At 40.5% G+C, this 21537-nt stretch overlaps 2 protein-coding genes across 3 annotated transcripts in view; both read left to right on the forward strand.

Annotated features, from left to right (window-relative positions):
• The window catches only part of pclob (piccolo presynaptic cytomatrix protein b), a 78531-nt gene extending 76164 nt beyond the window's left edge, over positions 1–2367 (forward strand). The window contains exons 40-42 of the mRNA XM_063004354.1: positions 264–398; positions 1324–1469; positions 2063–2367. Of these exons, the coding sequence (XP_062860424.1) occupies positions 264–398; positions 1324–1469; positions 2063–2206 (425 nt within the window). The 3' untranslated portion in view covers positions 2207–2367. The remainder of the gene's footprint in view (positions 1–263; positions 399–1323; positions 1470–2062) is intronic.
• Positions 2368–10372: 8005 nt separating this feature from the next.
• Positions 10373–21537, forward strand: part of LOC134323335 (voltage-dependent calcium channel subunit alpha-2/delta-1) — a 123844-nt gene continuing 112679 nt past the window's right edge. For both annotated transcript variants that reach the window (XM_063004832.1, XM_063004833.1), the window contains exons 1-3: positions 10373–10507; positions 20045–20126; positions 20517–20633. In XM_063004832.1, the coding sequence (XP_062860902.1) occupies positions 10383–10507; positions 20045–20126; positions 20517–20633 (324 nt within the window). In that variant the 5' untranslated portion in view covers positions 10373–10382. The remainder of the gene's footprint in view (positions 10508–20044; positions 20127–20516; positions 20634–21537) is intronic.

Raw genomic sequence — 21537 nt, forward strand, 5'->3', positions numbered from 1 at the left:
CCTCACACCGACTTTCTTCCTGTGTGTGCATGGGTGTTCCCTCCAACTTAACCAAAAACATAACAGTATGAAAACGTGACACCCTGCAATGGACTGGTGGCTATCCAGGGTGCATTTCTGCCTTCATGATAAAAAGTTTACTGAAGGCAAGACATAAAGTTTAGCTCATTTAAAGCCAACAAGGTGATTTCAGGGTCATGTACATTTTCACCTTTTAGTTATGTGAGTGCTGACTTTATGGACTCTTTCAAATGATGTTTTAGATAAGAATCACATGATTGGAGAGATTAAAGTGGCTCTGAAGAAGGAGATGAAGACTGAAGGAGAACAACTGGTCCTCGAGATCCTGCAGTGCAGAAACATCACCTACAAATTCAAATCTCCAGATCATCTGCCTGGTATGAACATTTACTATAGCCTACAATGCAAATTAATCTAGTCCTTGGCAAACAGATATACTGTACATTTAACTACTGATTTTATTATTATACAATATAGCCATTATACTTTGTGGACACCTCCCTTATTATTGAGTTCAGGCATTTCAGCCACACGCATTGCTAACAAGTGTGTAATAATAATTCTATACAATTATATGCCAAGATGCTTTTCATTTCTGGCATGACTGTGAAGTCTATTTAAATTAGAACGTCATCTGTGATCATCAGTTGTTGAACACTGTTTAGCATCAGTGCCTGACCTTTTGTACAAGGGATGTAAAACAAGCTCCTTGTCTGCTCAAGGTCTGGTGTCCATCTACTTTTGGCAATATAGTGTATATTATAAGCTGACTTTAATAGCTAGATCACACAGCTGCTATTGAGTTTTATTAGGTCATATTGGGGGTGGGGCTGACAACTGACAGTTTACACTTTTATCTGCAAGATTTAGGATTTCTAAGCAATGTAAGGCAACTAACAGAGTTTTTAAGAGGATACTTATTGTGTGCCAAATTACAGGTGTTTTAGTTACAAAACTAGAAAACAATTAAATCTTAAACATGACGAAACAGCATCAGCAAAGTTAAACAATGGTTGCATTGTAAAGCTCAGAAACTGAATTTGACAGACACCACTTTACCAGAGCAGTATAACAAACACACATATTAAATATTTCGTGTTGGGTGCCTTATTATAGCAAATTAACTATTTACTGTTGTTAGTAAATACATTTGATTCTGAAATTTAAGTTTCTACCAGAGATGAACTTAAATGAAGTTTAGAGAAAGTTGATAGCTGTTTGGAATAAAGATAAAGATAAAAGAAAATGAGAATGTTAAATAGTTATGTGATAAAGTGATATCTGAATGATCTGCCTCTTTAGATTTGTACGTCAAGCTGTACGTGGTTAATGTGGCAACACAGAAGCGGATCATTAAGAAAAAGACCAGAGTCTGCCGTCATGACAGAGAGCCGTCCTTTAACGAGACGTTCCGTTTTGGTCTCAACCCTGCTGGTCACTCCATTCAGGTACAACTATGTCTGTCTGTCTAACTACACGTCCGTCTGTCTGTCCATCCATCCACCCATAGAATAGCTGACCACAAAGTCAATACAAGTTTCCATCTGCCTGCCTGTCTGTATGTCTGTCTCTATAGTTGTACCATCTGTTTCTCATTTTGATAACCGCTTTATCCTGGTCATGGTCATGGCATGTCCAGTTCCATAGGAATACCCTGGACAGGGAGCCAGTCCATCACTGTAGTTTTACTTACACTATAATGTAAACATTTAGAAATATGTTAGGACTGGCCAGAATTTGTTCAACAGGCCTGTGCAAGGATTCTTACTTCATGTATTTGTCTCATCTCTCACCTGCTCTGTTGAAATCATACAGACATCTAAAAGTCCCCCTTAATTCTCATTATTTTATGTATTTTTCTTACCATGTGGATGCTTTGGTTCCTCCATTTATTTCCATAGCAGCAAATGCAGTCAGAGAAAACAGCTGTTAAACCACTTTTGTTTTTACTTACAAATATGAATGAAAACTTTTACATTTGAACAACTATTGTTTATGCTTGTAACAGACTTGTGATGCTTTCTCTGCTCTGTCTTAACAGCTTTTCTTGGTGTCTAATGGAGGCAAGTTTGTGAAGAAGACCCTGATTGGTGAAGCTTACATCTGGTTGGACAAAGTGGACATGCGCAAACGAGCAGTGAGCTGGCACAAACTAGTGGCCAGTTCTCCTCATACGCAGCCCTGATCCACACTACTGATCTCTGCTGATGACATAAAGAAACCGGAATTGTCCTTTTTGCATTGCACAGTATTGAAAAGCTCTGTCTGTGATTTAGATGCATCACTGGCTCTTGCAGTCGATGTACAGACTGTTTATAGGAGGTCAAATGAAACTGAGCAATGAATATGTACAGAGAAATCAGTAGCAACGTTTCTGATCTTTTTTTCAGAAAAATAGTCTCAGTCCTTTATATTTTATATACGATGTGCATTCGACATATCAGCCTATGTTATGTACATGATATTGATGAGACGTTCATCAGGTGTAATTAATTTTCTAGGTCATAAATTCATTGTGAACCTTGAGCATGGCTCAATTATGCACACATGCTCGGTGTCACATTCATCCACATTTTAGATTTTAGTTGATTAGATTTAGATTTCCTGTAGTATTGTTGGTGTCAGCAGCTGTATCATTACAAACCACTGCACTGACTGAACAGGAATCACTGACAAATCATTTTACCTCATGTTTGTACTGTGTTCCTCAGAGGCCTTAAAACGGTCCTCTGACGTTCCTCCAGGACCCCCTTTTTTCTTTGCTTTGCTTTTTTTTTTGAGAAGGATATATCCTATATATCCTATATCTGAAAATAATACATGACCTGTCTTGAATTGAGATTAAACGTATGATTGGTGCGTCCCCGTTTTTGAAAGCATCTTGATGTAATTGTCATGTGACTGTTCAAATGTTGTCAACTGTGAAATCTGTTGATCTGTTTGGTGTTAATGTTCTGTGTTCAACAAAATATGCAATGAAGAAAAAAGGGGGGAAATCGATTTAAATTGACTTTAAAATTGATCTGTGTTTATTTTAAATGGCTCAGTGTCTGTGTATTGGCCAATTGTTCATTTATTTCTTTGTTGTTGGAATAAGTTACTTTAGTATTTGTTTTATCCTATTTGGTATGTACATTATTTACTGCCATCTACATACAGTACATCCAACGAACCTTATAAAAGAAATTTAAATATACTAATGAAATACAGTTTGCTTATGAAACCACTGCACCAGACAGGAACCATCAGGTCTTTGTTTTTTATGTTTAAAATATAGACAAAATACTATGTAAACTCTCAGAACAATCAAATGTCTCTATATTAAGATCAATGTATTTCTTGCACTTGGAACCCCAGAAGCTCAATGATATAAATCTATTATATTGATTCTAGTTTAAAAGAAAAGACAACTGGCTGCTGAATGGTTGGTTTTGGGTTGTCGATGGGTTGCTGTAGCAGTGAGATGTATTTTGTGCCAACTTTACGTTCTATTCAAATCCACTGCTTCAGTTCATATAATTCTATGCAACATAAATTATGCTTGGAATCATTTTATTTCATTTCAGAGTTTGTCTTAAAAAATATGGACACAATTTTAATTTTATGAAGAGTTAAAATAGGTCTATATTTAAAAAGTTTGTTAATATAGTGAAGAGTTTATTTATCTTGCTGTTTTGACAGTATGTACTTACTTGATGCACTTTAGTTCTGTTACTGTTTAAGTCTTTGACTTTGTACTGGACTTATGAGAAAGGAAGTGCTACATGTAATTCAGTGACGCTCAAGCTGGGGGAAATAGTCCACCTCCCCAAAACAGCTTTGAAATTGTTTTATGGTGCTCTATAACCGCGAGGGCCCCGATTTGATATCCAGTCAAATCATTTAAATAATCAAAGCAAATGAATCATTTGTGAATAAATGATTCATTGCTGTGTCTAAAGCATTCCATCTCCAGCAGTGCTGTGTCATTGGTTTTTAATCAAAACCGTGTCCCCTTTAAAAAAAAAAAGAAAATGACCAAAATGGCTGTTGTCTCTTCTCTGTTGTGTCAGTGTACTGCTAGCCTGGTTTGTCATGCGGTATTCCTGGGAAATCTATGAGTCTGATGTATTCGGTTCAATGGTGTGAATGTAATTTGATTATTTTTGATTCTGTAAATACACAAGGTATTTTCTATAAAAAAGAGATTTGATTATTTATTTGGTTTGACACTGAGCATGCAAGTGCAAACTCGAGCTCAGTCATGTCTGTACATATGTATGTATTTGTTAAACTATGTGAGGAAGTGATCCGTGTGATTATCTGATTAGTCTTTTCAACAGTTCAGATCAGTGAAATCAAACACAACACAGATGTTGAAGTTATAAAAAAGAACACAAAATCACAAGCATTTCAACTTCAGTGGTTGTTAAAGAATCTATGGTTTTACATGGCTGTTGCATGTTCTGCTAGGTGTCTGTTTATATTTTTCTCATGATTCTGTACAAAAAGAGGGAACATGAATCCATATATCAGAAGATGTATGCTGACTGTAAAATGCTTGTAAAATGAGTCTTGTTTTTCACTGTAAAAATTTGAAAAAATATTGTTATGGTTTTATGGTTGTCCATAGAATGTCATGAAATTATGCAAAATGTGCTGTAGAAAAAAATAAAAATAAAATGTTACTTAAGTATAATAAATATTACTGATTCTATTCCAGATGTGCACATATTCTTCCTTTTACTTAGTCATTTTGAACATGGAACGTGGGCAGAGTAAGTCTTTCATTTTCTTCTATTCTTTATGAAAGAGTCCATCAGCTCCAAAATAAATCTAATGCCATAATGCAAATAATTCGGATCTTGACCTTTTTCTGTACATATTATTGTAAAAAGATTCACAAAATCTGGATAAATCCATGTAGGGCAAGGTCAGCAACCACCACTAAATGTGTGTGACCTCCGAGTCCACAGATGGCATTGTATGAGAAACCATCAACTATCACCAGCCATATGATTGTACTGTGGTTCAATAATAATGGCAGATGGGCTTGGTAGAACTTTGGAAAACTGTTGCCATTTAAAACAGACCACCACTGCGCCAAGAAATGCAACCTGAATCTATTACACAGTAATAAAGCCATACATCAATTCTATATGCTCTCCTTGCCCAAGAGTGTGGAAGTGTGTATCGTCTGTGTAGACTGTGGAAAAGTGTCTTGTCAGATGAGTCCACATTTTAGCTTGTTTTTAGGAAAATTAATCGAGTTTTTTGTGTCAAAGACAAAAAGGACAATCCAACCTGTCACCAGAAAATGGTGCAAAAGCCAGCATCTGTCAGGTTTGGAGGTGTATACTGTATGTGTGAAGGTACCCTAACAATTGCGGTGTATATTGTTTTTTAAAGACATATATGCTGCCATATAATGGGTCGAGAAATAAATAGAAATGGATAGATTTCGTCTCTGTTATTAAATCACGCTTTGTCTTGTGTACTGATGGATCTGTGCACACCTACTATTGTATTACCAGTATCAGGACAGAAGAGGGCAGCACTTAAACAGACTAAAAACATTCTACACTGAAGTGAGACTGCTGTCTGTAATCGCATGATCAGGGAGTGGATTTAACCTACACCTAAGGTTTTACTCCTAGAGTGGTACTATACGTATACCCCTAAATCTGTACTGCACTCAGAGTCTACTGAACAATTCTTATAGTTTGATATACATTGAAATGTATATAGTTCCATACATCACATATAGGTAATATTGTTCTGTACAGTTGGACACGATACTCAGCTTATTGCAAGTATTTTAATTATATTCAGGTTAATAATGCAACCTAAAGTAAATACTGCTGCCTATACTATTTCACCAACTGCATGTGGACACGTCCTTCTTATTAAGTTCAAAAGATTAGTCCACAATCCACAATCATTCCATACATGTGCTTCTTTGTGACTGTTTATAACCAATTTGATTCAACAAAGCCTAAACAAGTATTAAAACTTGCATAGGCGGTTTGCATTGATGTCTGTGTTCTAATTCAGCTTCGTTGTTCTCCCAGACTGAACAGGTCTTAAATTCTAGATAGGTATGTGGATGGACGGCAGGTCTGTTACCTTTCTCAACACAAGAATAAGCACAAAATAATTTAAATACAACAGTGATTCAATAATACATAAAACACAGGTCCATGTTACAGTTGTTTTTCTTAATATATTGGGGGGGGGGGGGGGGGGGGGGGGGGGGGGGGGCATAGATACTGTTTCTCTAGAAAATCCCTAAAGCAGGGATGTTGGGGCTCAACATATAGGCTGTACAGGTTGTTTGGAAGCAAGCATCCTCTTCTGTAATGCAGATGGGGGTGTTGCCATGGAAATTCAGTAGAGGAGGGTAGTAGGGCCCAGGGGACAAGTGTAGTGTTAGTGTTGTGAGCACAATTCATGTGTAATGGTCTTCTGCTTCAGGTTTACAGAATACAGTGTTTGTATTTGTTGTATCTGATGCTACTAAGTTCATTAACATCAGTTTCTGGAAAGTTCTTTTAAGGGTTTTTGGATCTTTGACACAAGTCTTACTTGACCCAAAATAATGACATGCGCAACCTGCACAATGTGACAAACTGTAGTGTAGCTGTGCATGATTGAAAATCTACATTTAATATGTTGTCTTTAATAAACTGCTGGACTTAGTTTAGACTATTAAATGAATCTATTTATAGTAATAACCATGTTGGCATGTCCAATCTGCTTTACCATTATAAAGATAGAGATTGAACATGCCAGCATGTTATCAAACAAAATAAACTACAAAATCCACCAAAATCCTCTCCCCTTTTTTCCCAATTTAGTGAAGCCAATTTGTCTTCCACTGCTGGGGACCCCGATTCCTTCCAAGGAGTGTATATCTGACTGACACACGCTTCTCTCGACATGTGCGACCTCTTCTTATTCTACCATACTTTGGTGGATTTGCATGTGAGGCCAGTCTCGAACACAGAGATTCACGTACTGATCTCCGTGTTCCTCTATTTCTGTACAGGCACCTCGGGCTACTAACCAGGGTTTTTACACAGCGTCAAGGACCCCACCCACTTATTAGACTGTTCTTTTCCCACCCAGCAGACTGGTGGCCAAATTGGCATCTACTGAGTTCAGAATCCCAGTGCTGGTGTGCTAGCAGAATATCCTGCTGTGCCACCTGGGCACCTGAGGTAAATGTTTTAGCTGATGTTTGGTAAATGTTTTAGCTAAAACAAAACAAAAAAAATTACCTGTAAGCAGGTAATGTTAGCACACAGCTAACATGCTTTCTTAATAATAATTCAGTTTTTTCCCTCTCTTTCTTTACTGTTTCATAGGCACTGTAAGCCGTAGCCTAGTGGTTAGGGTATTGGACTAGTAATCAAAAGGTCACTGGTTCAAGCCTCACCACTGCCAGGTTGCTGCTATTGGGCCCTTGAGCAAGGCCCTTAACCCTCAATTGCTCAGATTGTATATTGTAACTGTACTGTAAGTCGCTTTGAAAAAAGGCATCTGCAAAATGCTGAAAATGTAAATGTAATTATAGATTGTACACGGGTATGTCAGGTTTGGCAAGCAGAGCTCTACAATATTATGCACACTTGTGTTTTTCAGAGGATAGCCCTAGTTGCCAATGGAAAGAAAGTGAGGTGATGCATTAGATCCATTTTCTTGTTTTCCTGTTGGGTTTTAAGCAGAGTCCTTATGAACTCTGGTCCTCAGAAAGCTTTAATCAGTGCCTGAAGCTTGAGCTGGTTCGTGTGGTTACAACATTGAACATCTGTGGGGAATTTTAATGACTGAGATGGATTCGGTGCTGAGTGCTTTTTCAGCTTTCCTTTGAGTAAGCTGCATGCTGGCCTTGGGCTTTCATCGGGGGTTTATGCAACATCCCCAGCTAAGAAAAAGAGATGATCCTCTTTGGCATCTCTGATATTCTTGGGCCTTTTTGAGAGGGTCGATGGGACGGTGCTAATTGAATGGCGCAGAGATGGAACAATGGAACAGAGAAATTAGAGGACTACTTGTAGCTTAGCCATTAGTCCAACAGCTATCTCTCTCTGGAGTTTGGGATGACTCTATTCATCTATTGATATGACCTTGGTCTTTCTTTTTCACTCTCATATTCCCCATTCTCATTTGTTCCTTTTCTATACATCTCTCTCTTTCTCCGCCACACAGGCCCTTTACAAAGCCGCTGTTGAGCCGGAAAGTGGTTGCTAGGTAACGCTTGAAAGCCGAAATCCCTTGGCATCTCGTTCCCTCTGCCCCGACCTACCTCCACGCCCACTCTCTGATTAACTTTTATCTCCTCACAAGGAAAGTGTCTATCTCTAAGAGCAAACACACCCTCAAACAAAGAGCTTTTAAAGTCGGTGATGGTGCTTGATCACCGACATTAGGTGGTGCTGCACCGATGTTCTGTAAGCTATCATGGACAGTTTATCGGATTCATGTGACGCGCATGATATTCGCTGGCAGAATGTTATCATCCGAGGTGTGACTTTTAAAGGAATAGAAAGATCACAGCTCTTGATTGAACAGGCATGAGGCTTTGGAGGTTCATAGCATTCATATTTATTCATTCACCTTTCTTTGCTTCATCCTGATAAGGGTAACTGAGTTTAGAGAGCGTCATTGAAACACTGTGTGAATGATAAGAATGTCAATCAAATCCAGGGCATCACTTACTCACTCGTTTACTCATACTGACCCACACCTATGAAACATTTAGACTAGCCCAGGTCTTCTGGAGAGTTTTTGCCAGGTGTTTTAAAACTAGGGGATGAGATGGAGCAAACCCATGTTAATACAAAATTAAATCACAAAAACCACTTGAGGAGTAAACCTGGCTCTTTGGAGTTGTGTAGGACCAACACTATACCTCTTAAGCCACCATGCTATTCATATAACTAAGATAACAGTATAGTGGTCAGTGTAAACTTTATGGAAGTGCTTGGTGCAGTGCAAAAAATACACCCTTGACTGGGTACCGGTCAGTATCAGGACATCCAACTCCACACAGTGTGGGTAGAACCTGGATTTCTAAAGCTTTGAGACATCAACACTAACTGTGGCACATCACCACCCATAGGTACAAGATTAGTTTGTTTGTTTAATCAGCTGCTCTCCAGCATCAAACTCATGACAAAAGGTAGGAGTTACAAAAAGGAATTACCTGATCTGACGGTAGTGGTCTCTTCCATGATGGCAATGCTACAGTCCGCCATACGCAAAAGCTGACTGAATTGTTTGATCAGTGTGAAAATCTTATGCTATGGCTTTTACACTCTCAAAACAATTCAACATCTATATTTTCTTAATTGCATTACCTCAAATTTGGATATATTCAATATTGGTGTGCAATCTGGTGCCCGCTGCTGCTTGCTCGACCACTTGTTGTGCTTCTTCCGACACGTAGACTCTTACAGAAAGCCTTTAACACTTACAGAGGAACACACTTTGCTCTCTGTATTCCTCTGCTGCTCATAATGGCACCTTAAAAAACTAATGCACCACATTGGCTGCTGTTGCAGTGGTTCCCCTCCTCAGACTCGGCCAACCGGGTCGGTGGTACAGCTGAAGCTGGCACTCGGGTCTCTGCAGTAGCAAGCGAACTTATATGATTGCTGAAGTGTTTTACTGATGTAAATCACTAACTGGAATAAAAATATATTTGGGATGAATAAAGTTTCATTTATTTAGTATAGTTACAGTCACAGGTATCTGTTCCAAGGATGATGATAATAATTAATAATAATAATAATAATAATAATAATAATAATAATAAATGTGCTCTCCTGTGTTCTGTAGACCACAACTGTTTTCTGCCAGTTACAAAAGTCTGATCTGTAAACCGGTGATTGGTTCGCATCCCTAATTGATTTCAGGTGTGTGGTAATTGGCTGGCATCTCCAGGGCAAAGAGAGAGAAAAACAGGCAGCGAGAGGGAGAGTGAGAAGGTGAGAAAGAGAGAGACGGTGGGAGTGGGAGCCACACGGAGGGGTAAAGGGATAAACAGATACAGAGATGCCAGCCAAGACGTAGTAAGCGCCGGAATGGAAACGAGCTCCCGGTAACAGAGACGCCGGCAAATTCACCGCTTGTCCAGGCGGGTTTTGCGGATCACAAGAGGAGGAGAACAAATGAGCGCGCGGAAAGGTGTGATGGACCGTGTGCGTGCGCGCTCCCGGTAACCGGCGGGTCGTTTAACATGAGGAGGTTGAACACAAGCAGGCGGGATTTGATCGGATCTAATGTGATGACTGTTAATCAGATTAACTAGCGCGGAGGCTGGAGCGTTTATCCCCGGAGTGAAGTGCAGCGGTGCTCGGGAGGAAAAGAGAAGCGACATGGCGCGCGTACCGAGTCCTGGATCGAGCGCTTACGGCGCACCGGTGCTGCTGCTGTTTGTTTGTTCAGCGCTGATCCAACACTTTCAGCACTGTGTCGCCTCGCAGTTCCCCACCTCACTCATGTGAGTACTACTGACCCACGCAGCACCCCACTCATGGTTATACTACTGACACACTCACCTCACTCATGGTTATACTCCTGACACACACACCCCACTTATGTGAGTACTACTGACACACACACCCCACTTATGTGAGCACTACTGACACACACACCCCACTTATGTGAGTACTACTGACACACACACCCCACTTATGTGAGCACTACTGACACACACACCCCACTTATGTGAGCACTACTGACACACATGTCACTCATGTGAGTACTAACACAAACACCCCACTCATGGTTATACTGCTGGCACACACACACACACACACACACACAGCACTCATGTGAGCACTACTGACACACATACCTCACGTAGGCTGACAATCCTGGCCTTAACCGCACTTATGAGAGTAGACATGCAGCTCAAATGTAAGTAATACTGACATATGCCCTCCTTTATATGACTACTGATGATGCATGAATCTCACTACTTTATGTGACTACTGAGACATGCATCTAGTTTATGTGGGAACCACTGACAGATGCACCTCATTAATATGAAGAGTACTATATACTGTACATGCACCTCACTTATATTAATAGTGCTCTCATAAGCAGGGTGCATGTGTCAGTGAACATCATTTTACTTTTACATTTTTGCCATTTAGCAGACGCTTTTATACAAAGCGACTTACAGTACTGTGACAGTATATTGTGAGCAATTGAGGGTTAAAGTCCTTGCTTAAGGGCCCAACAGTGGCAACATGGTGGGGTGAAGTGGTGGGGCTTGAACCAGTGACCTTCTGATAACTAGTCCAGTACCTTAACTGCTAGGCTACAACATTACATGAGAGTGGTGCATGCATCAGTAGGACTCTCATAAGGAGTATTATTGGCAGTGTTAATTATTATGTCAGTATTATGGCATTACTACTGACACATGTACCATTCAACAAAAGTTTTCTTTATCTTTATTTAACTAAAATAAAAAATAGAACAAAAAAATGTTTTCACTGATGAACTTCATTGTAGTTTGTAAATATTAACACATTTAAAATTTGATACCTACAACACACTCAAAAAAAAAAGACAACAGAGGCAAAATGGAGTAAAACGTTAATGTTAAAGTGTTTCAAACAATCCAAAAAAGCAGGTGAATTTGTAACAGGTAAATGAATCATGATATAAAAGGTTTAAATCAGATATAAAAGGAGGATTTACCAAAGGATCCTCCTGTTTTTATTTACAATGAAGTTGATCCAACAATTGGCATATTCTTTCTTTTTTTGATCAGTTTAAGATTTACACTTAATTTTTTTTGTTTGTGAGTATTACTGATACATGCACATTGCTCGTGAACTGACATGAACCTCTCCTATGTGAGTACTAATACACATGCACTTAGTTCATGTGAGTACTACTGACAGGCAGCTCACCCATGTGAATACTACTGAGACGTGCACCATTTTTATAGAACCTGACAGATGTTTGCTTTTGCATGGGTGGTGGTAGCTCAGCGGTTAAGTTACTGGACTAGTAATCAGAAGGTTGTGGGTTTAAGCTGCTGAGCAAGGCCCTTAACCTTCAACTTCAATGTTATTATTATTATTATGACTATTATTTTTAAAGATAAATGTATCACGTGTCACCATGTTAAAAGCAATCGCTTTATTTTAATTTTATCACTTGTGCTACCTGTAGTAGAATCACATGCTACTAAATGTATTTTGGTATGTTGTATGTAGTGATGATCACCTCACTGTGGAGAAATGTTGCCTGCTTTTCTTGGCAAAATCTGTTCAGTTCAGCCACATTAAGTGACGTCCAAGTCAGGCCACTTCAAAACATTATTCGTGTTGGTCCAGGTAGACTTGTTCTTCAGATTAGTGTCTTGCTGCATAACCCGAAGGTGCTTGTTTTTCAGATCACAGGATTATCACCAGACATTCTTTTTCTTATTTAATAGAGAGCAAAATTCTTGGTTCCATTAATTATAGCAAGTTGCCCTGGCAAAGAAGCAGCAGAGCATGCTGGCATCACAGTGCCCGCTTCATGTTTGACTCTTTGTATGATGTTCTTATTATGAAATGACTTCTTAGCTTTAAGCTTAAGGTAATGGCACACGTCTTCCAGAATTTGCACTTTTGCCTCATTACTCCACTTGATCTTAAATGACTTGAGGGTCACCAGGGTGTTTTTTCATATGTTAGAGGGGCTATATGTTTAGTTTGTTTGGTATTGTGTTTTTATATTCCTGCTGAATAAAGCCATTGGTGATAATTAGTTTGATGACAATTACTAAAACAGACGTGGTTGTTTGTGCTTTGGTCCATTATGTTGTCCACATTATGATACTGTGCTTTCATTATTCAAGAAACAATGGGAGAATGGGAATAAGTTAATGAATGAAAGGGTGAATGGACGTGATATAGACTGTGTACTACTGATGGTTCGGATCAATAGCAGCAATCATTTCAGCTGTAAAGGTGGCATGGTTTAATTACTATCTTAGCAGAGTACACAGTGTCTGGAGGGAAAAAAAATCAAGTCTTTGTCTTGATGTACCAGCCCGCAGGGTACAAATATGAAGTCATTAATAAACATGTTTGTTGTGCCTCCGGCTCGCTGAAGCTCAGCATGTTTTCCAGGTCGGAGGAGCTGGTTGTAAGACTGGCTTGTTGCAGGTGCTGATGTTCCTGCAGACATGGGCTCTTTAATGATCTATTATTGAGGTGAGATGACAGGAACTCCTCAGGGAGTCCCAGTCTGGGGGAAGAGTAATTATTCCCCTGATAAACTGCCAGGGATTTAGTCACACTGCCCTACGGAACAGCTGGACAAAGACAAAACATGTACAGGTAGGTTTTTGACGGCCATACTGACCGAGTGTGAGAGAGTCTGTGAAGGACTGAGCAGAAGACATGTTTTATGAAGTAGTAAGCGTCCCTGATTGATGGGTACGATGGTATCTTTAGACAGATGTAGGTGGATTCTGTCATTATTTTCTTGGCCTGGGTTGGCATTGATTCATGGAGGCACTAGAAGTGTGTGTGTGTGTGTGTGTGTGTGTGTGTGTGTGTGTGTGTGTGTGTGTGTGTGTGTGCGCACGCGCGCGCAAGTAAGGTTTTATAGGTTTGTTCAGGTCAGATCTATTAAATACATATTTTACACTGGCATAACCCACTCAATAAAACTTAGGCTTAATTTAAAGTAGCTAATTAACCTACTGGCACCATATCCTCATGGATTTCTGTTGTGTATTGTATTGTTTCCCCATCTCCAAAACATAGATTAGGTAGATTGGCTATTTCTAATTGGCTACACCCCTTAGTAAGTGAGTAAGTGAGTGGGTAATACCCTACAATGGATTGATGGCATGTCTGGGGTGTGGTCCCATATTGTGCCCAGTGTTTCTGTCCTGACCCTGGCCAGGATTACGTGGATCGTGACAATGAATGAGGTGTGTAACAACTGTGGAGTGTAACAACGTTCTACACCGATCAGGCATAACATTATGACCACCTTCCTAATATTGTGTTGGTCCCCCTTTTGCTGCCAAAACAGCCCTGACCCGTCAAGGCATGGAGTCTGAAACCTTTCTATCAGAACCAGCATTAACTTCTTCAGCAATTTGGGCTACAGTAGCTCGTGCATTGGATCGAACCACACGGGTCAGCCTTTGCTCCCCACGTGCATCATTGAGCTTTGGCCGCCCATGACCCTGTCGCCGGTTTACAACTGTTCCTGCTCCATCACCCTCCAATCACCCTGCTCCATGCATTGTCAACCATAGTCTCATGCATAACATCTTGGCTGGCTGAGTAGGACCACAGATCATCACTTAGACTTTTCAGTTGACCAGCCATAACCTATAGGAACATTCTACTGTATAGTAATAATTGTATAACTGTAGTCCTCTGCGACTTGTGCTGGCACGTCAATCAAACTGTGAGAATGACGCGATACACTATCCGTCTTCCTTTCCTCAGACATGAACAATTGTGTTTGTATAGTGCCCGACCAGACCAGTGGCACCACTGGGACTTGACTTGATGGACAGCTTAATAGACTGCTGTGGCACTCCAGCTCCAAGTGTAGCTTACTCGACTGCACACATACAATACTTAAATGATCTTGTTTACCATCTGAATGTTTAGACTTATATTACTTCTAAGACTAAAGGCGTTCCCTCTTCTAATGTCTAGATTCGGTGTTGCCTGCTCTACCTGGCTGAGCTATAATCCCCCGGCTGTAAAGGGATTAGCTAGTTTATTATAGAGGAGCTAAGGGAGAGGCAAAACGCTGAATGGACCCTGATCTGTGTAAGTGAAACCTCATGTTCACTGGATTAAACACATTATGGTCAATGATGACTGCTGTGCCTGAACATAAAACGCTTAAAAAGCAGTATTTAAAGTAACAGGGCACTGCTTTACAGGGCTAATTCAAGAACGTTTTAGTACACTCACACACACACACACGCACACACACACACACACACACACACACCAGTCAGGGCTTGTGGTAGACAATTCACATGTTTAGTGCATATTTAAAGTTAAATAAGGATTTGAGATAACCACTCCCAAAAACATCTGTGTGTGCACCCAATGAGACAGATGTTGTCCTGGGGGATCTCCACCCTGACCTGGATCAGGACATCACTAAGCTCCTGGACAGTCTGTGGTGCTACATGGTGGCGTTGGATCATCAGCGCACTGGTGCATAAAGGCCTAGACGTTCTCAATTGGATTCAGGTCTAGGGAAAGTGATGGTCAGTTAATGCTGTCAGTGACCTTGTCAAGCCTAAGTGTTCCTTTAATTCTTTGTTGAAATAGTTTGGGGTTGGTCTTCGTTACTGGGTGCCGACTGTACTCATGAGGTTTTTAAAGCTTTCTTCAGAGGAGTGTAGAGACTTTGGGACCACTGACTATACTCCTCCTGGGACATGTTTACATGTTTTTAAGCTTTGGTAATTATTACTCCTCTGTTTCCATGGTGTGAAACCCTGATTATATTGTGATTATGTTTATTTTTTAATTTATTTGTAAAGCACTGTACACAGTTGGAAGCTAAACGATATATTTCTTGTTTATGAGGATCTTTTTCTACGATATATTGAAATTACATTTTGTATTACAGTATGTATCAGTGTAATCACAATATAATGAGACATGATTACATTTTTAAATGTTTATACTACACTTCACAATATACGAAACAATATGTTTCTTTGGCTGATTGTGCCTTTATTAAATGTTTCAGAAAATACACTGATCAGCCATAACATTAAAACCACCTTCTTGTTTCTACACTCACTGTCCATTTTATCAGCTCCACTCATCATATAGAAGCACTTTGTAGTTCTACAATTACTGACTGTAGTCCATCTGTTTCTCTTCATGCTTTTTTTAGCCCCCTTTCATGCTGTTCTTCAATGGTCAGGACCACTACAGAGCAGGTATTATTTAGGTGGTGGATCATTCTCAGCACTGCAGTGACACTGACATGGTGGTGGTGTGTTAGTGTGTGTTGTGCTGGTACAAGTGGATCAGACACAGCAGTGCTGCTGGAGTTTTTAACCACCGTGTCCACTCACTGTCCACTCTATTAGACACTCCTACCTAGTTGGTCCACCTTGTAGATGTAAAGTCAGAGACGATCGCTCATCTATTGCTGCTGTTTGAGTCGGTCATCTTCTAGACCTTCATCAGTGGTCACAGGACGCTGCCCACGGGGCGCTGTTGGCTGGATATTTTTGGTTGATGGACTATTTTCATTCCAGCAGTGACAGTAAGGTGTTTAAAAACTCCAGCAGTGCTGCTGTGTCTGATCCACTCATACCAGCACAACACACACTAACACACCACCACCATGTCAGTGTCACTGCAGTGCTGAGAATGATCCACCACCTAAATAATACCTGCTCTGTGTGTGTACGGTAAATATACTCTATGGTAAACGTACAGTATATTAGTGTAACCATGTTGTAACCACCTTGTTGGACAAGCTTAACTTTAAAACTGTGGGCATTAATATGGTGTTTGCCCCCACCTTTCCAACTCCTGTTGTCTGAGAAGGAATGTGTCTGTGGGAATTTGCAATCATCATTCAGATTCTCCTTAACAGCCTACTATTGTTCCTCCTCAGCAAACTTGTCAAACCATGTATTCATGAAATGTATACAGGGGTACAGTACTGCAAAAACAAGACTGGATTCCATCCGTCACCAATTAAAAAATGTATAGTGCAGCATAAGGTTTGTTTGTTTATTAGGATTTTAACGTCATGTTTTACACTTTGGTTACATTCATGACAGAAATGGTAGTTACTCATTACACAAGATTTATCAGTTCACAAGGTTATATCAAACACAGTCATGGACAATTTAGTGTCTCCAATTCACCTCACTTCCATGTCTTTGGACTGTGGGAGGAAACCGGAGCACCCGGAGTAAACCCACGCTGACACGGGGAGAACATGCAAACTCCACACAGAAAGGACCCGGACCACCCCACCTGGGGATCAAACCCAGGACCTTCTTGCTGTGAGGCGACAGTGCTACACACTAAGTGCAGCATAAGGATAATCGGATGACGGCAACCACGGATTGTGAGGTAGCTGAAGTCTTGAATCATACAAGAATGGCAGAAAGTGAACATGCAAAACTGCAGGAACTTGTATCCTTAGTTCCTAAACAAAGAAGCATATCCAATTACCCAGTTGCATTATGCTTCCTCTCTACTGATGCCAATCCCCGGCCCTGATTGAGGAGAGCGAGACTGACACACACCCCCTCTGACACGTGCGCAGTAGCTGACTGCATCTTTTCACCTGCACGAGGCGTGTTCATATGTGGATCAGCTTTGTGTACGGAGAGCCACACCCTGATCAACGTATTATTTCTCGACTCTGTGCAGGCGCCATCAATCAGCCAGCAGAGGTCGTAACTGCCTCAGTTATGAGGAGTCCCTTTCTGGCTCCCTCCCTGTATGAACAACAGCCAAACGTTGTTCATGTAGCTGACCTGCCCAGCCGGATGGCAGAGCTGAGTGCCGAAATTCATTTTTTATATTAAAAAAATAATAAATAAATAAAACCAGGATTTAATCGGACAGTAAAACATTGGAGATCTTTTCTTTCTACTTTTGTCAGTTTGATAAAGGTTAAACAGACTAACAGATCACAGATTTATATATTATGGTATTTTTCTGGGGTTTGTAGATGTGGTTGAATTGAGATTTTGAGCACAGTCTATGTGTTAGTTATTCTGTGCTGCAGTCTGAGGTCCTGGCCTTCTCAGACAGTGCAAAACCAATCGCAAGTGTTTGAATGGGGTGACTGAACTTTTGCTGCTTTGAAGTGAAGAACAGTCATTCAGACCATCACTACTCATACATCAGCCGAGGCAGACTGTGTGTGTGTGTGTGTGTGTGTGTGAGGGAACAAAAGCAGTGGAGGGGCTTAAAAAATTACCTGTATTCACACATTAAATTCTTCTATTAAATAAACCTGAGCTAAATTTTTCATTTCACTATTGTATAAAATCTACTTTAAAGATCTAGAATAATTAATAAATAAATAAATATAAATAATTAATAATAATAATAATAATAATAGAGAAAAAAACATGAATTAACACAGAATATATTTTTAAATAACCACTCATTGTAAAAAAACAAAACAATCATGACTAACTGTTTCTGTGTAGGGCGGCACGCGGTGGCTCGGTGGGTAGCACTGTTGCCTCACAGCAAGAAGGTCCTGGGTTCGATCCCCAGGCGGGGCGGTCCGGGTCCTTTCTGTGCGGAGTTTGCATGTTCTCCTCGTGTCTGTGTGGGTTTCCTCCGGGAGCTCTGGTTTCCTCCCACAGTCCAAAGACATGCAGTGAAGTTAATTGGAGACACTGAATTGCCCTATAGGTGAATGGGTGTGTATGGGTGCCCTGTCCAGGGTGTTACTGTGTGCCCTGTGCCTATTAAAAAGCTGGAATAGGCTCCAGCACCAGCCCCCCCCGAGCCTAATTGGATAAGCGGTTAAGACAGTGAGTGAGTGAGTGTTTCTGTGTAAAAAGTAAATGCCCCCCCACCCATAAACTTAAGTGAACATGTATTTTGATAACTGAATATTAGATTAGGGAGGAAACCGGAACTCCCGGAGGAAACCCACACAAACTTCACACAGAAAGGACTCGGACCGCCCCACCTGGGGATCGAACCCAGGACCTTCTTGCTGCGAGGCGACAGTGCTACCCACTTAGCCACCATGCCAGCCCTTAAGTAATTCAGCCACATTTAAATAGCTTTTAGTCATGAACTGCTTGTTTATGGCCCAGATGCCACATCTTAAAGGCGTTCACCAGTTTTGACTGTATGACATTGTCTTGATTCATCAGTCCACAGAACATCAATCCATTAGCCGCTGTGTTTCCTATGATTTTTCCCTTACAACTCTTGAGTGGAATCATAAAATCTGAGCATCGTTAAGATGAGCGAGGCCTGCAGTTCCTCAGATATTTGTCTGGGTCCTTCTGTGATTTCCTGTTTGACTCATTATTACACTCTTGGAGAAACATTTGTTGGTCGGCCAATTATGGAAAGATTTACTACCCTCCCCTCCGCATTTTCCTCCCAGTTTAGTCATTTCCAGTTCTCGGTTGCATTTAATCTGTCACATGTATCACAGCCCATAATGGCCGAGAACGAGCTCAATGCAGCATATGTTCTCTCTGATGTGTAATGTTCATGACCATTACACCTGCCAGCAGTGAATTCTTACAGAGAGCCTTAACACGTACTGAGGGATGTAATGCACACGTGCACCATGCTAACTCATTAACCAGAAAGGAGTCACTGTTGCAGCTGGTCTTGCTTCTCTTAAACTATTTTTTTTATAACACAGTAAGTACTCTGTGTGTGTGTGATGATTCAGAATGTCAGGACCACTCACCGAAAATGCAGTCAAGATAGTTCTAGCCTCCCAAAACATAGACTCCACAAGACATCTAGGACTCCACGTTCTGTGGCTGAGATCTCTGGTAGCAGCAGGTCTTTCAGCTGTAAGCTAAATCGTCCTACAGTACATCCTAGTGCCATCCATCTCTTCCACAGGTAATGAGGTCCAGCCATCGACATGATCCTTGAGAAAACAGAATTTGTCAGACCAGTAGACCTTCTTTTATTGCCTTGATGTCGAGTTTTAATGTATGCGTGCCTGTTGTAGGTGCATTCAAGAGTGAACAAGAGTTAACATGGGTACTTTGACTGGCCTGCGACTATACAGCCCCATACACAGAGGGGTTTGGTGCACTGTGTGCTGTGATACATTTGCTTCATCACCAGTATGTATTAACATCTGCAAAGCCAATAATCTATAGACAATAGTCTTGTTGTTGGTCCATATCAGATGCCGTAGCCTTTATGTTGTTTGGCATTGTGTGTGTGTGTTCTGAGAAAATGAGTGTCTACTTTTGAGTCACTTATGACTTTTTCAAGGCATTAAACATTAATTCTGTGGTTTTTTTTACCGATTTCCTATTTTTGTGCAGGGTGAAGGAGTGGGTGGATCAAATGCAGCAGGAACTGATCACCCTGGCAGACACGGCCACTGCTGAAAAAAGTTTAATACAGGTCAGACATGAGCTTAATGTTTCTTGGTTGAATAAATAGTGCATTTTACCTCATGTTGCTTGTGTTTCATTTACTTTTACATTTACATTTTCGGCATTTAGCAGACATTCTTATCCAGAGCGACTTACAGAAGTGCTTCCATAGTAAACGTTACCTTACTCTAGTTTAAATAAACAACAAATCATAATTTGTGTTTCAAATCATAACCTGCATTGAAGCACTGCTCTCTACCTTATGGCGTTGTAACCTTAAGCCTGCCGGGCATTTGATAACCTGTAGTGACCCATAGTGAGTTTAATTTAAGTCAAAAGGCTTCAAATCCAGTATTGTTAGAGCACCACATGAAAACTGTGTGATGTAAATATGTACTATTGTGAATTGTTGTTGCAGATCTTTATGGATAATCAAAAGTACTATACTGTGGAACCAAACAATGCAGCAAAGCTGGTGGAAAATGCAGCAAGGAATATTGAAAACTTTCTAAAGAAGAGAGCGAAAGCTTTAGAGGTAGGGATATTACTTATACCTTTTCTGTGGTGTGATTCAATACATGTAATGGACCTCTAATATTCACATAATTACACTGCCTGCTTTCGGGTACCTACACTGAAACACACAATGCAATGGTTAGAAATGGAGCACAGTACTTTCTAAAGGGTGTGTCAGAGTAAAAATAGCATCATTGTTTATGTACCTCTTCAGGATTTATCACAAATCACAGTGGTATGTGATTTGGTACACAGCCATTGTGAGAGCAAGTAAATAAGGCATAGCTGGGTGTCGATCATTGAGCCTTGGCCGCCCATGACCCTGTCGCTGGTTTACCACTGTTCCTTCCTTAGGCCACTTTTGATAGATACTGACCACTGCAGACCGGGAACACCCCACAAGAGCTGCGGTTTTGGAGATGCTCTGACCCAGTCGTCTAGCCAGGACAATTTGGCCCTCGTCAAACTCACTCAAATGCATTTTTTTTCTGCTTCTAACACATCAGCTTTGAGGATAAAATGTTCACTTGCTGCCTGATATATCCCCCCCACTAACAGGTGCCGTGATGAAGAGATAATCAGTGTTATCTACTTCACCTGTCAGTGGTCATAATGTTATGCCGGGTCGGTGTATGTTGACAGGACATGCTTTAAATGATAATGATAAACAGTTAGTACATGTCCACTTATTTCTGAAGATTTTTTAGACTTTTTATACTAATCAAGGGTGCCAGTAAAGTTGACCACAACTACACTAACATCAAGCGTACAAAAATAGTCATTATTTCTATGATGCCGCTATATATGGACAGCACACCCCACGCCTTGATCTCTCACCGCCCCGCCACCGATCTGATCACAGGTGTAAACGTGCGTCTGTGAATGTGTCTGTGGGAGCCAGATGGCACGGCGTTTACACAGCT

Source organism: Trichomycterus rosablanca, chromosome 11, assembly GCF_030014385.1.
Source record: "Trichomycterus rosablanca isolate fTriRos1 chromosome 11, fTriRos1.hap1, whole genome shotgun sequence".
NCBI classification, from domain to species: domain Eukaryota; kingdom Metazoa; phylum Chordata; class Actinopteri; order Siluriformes; family Trichomycteridae; genus Trichomycterus; species Trichomycterus rosablanca.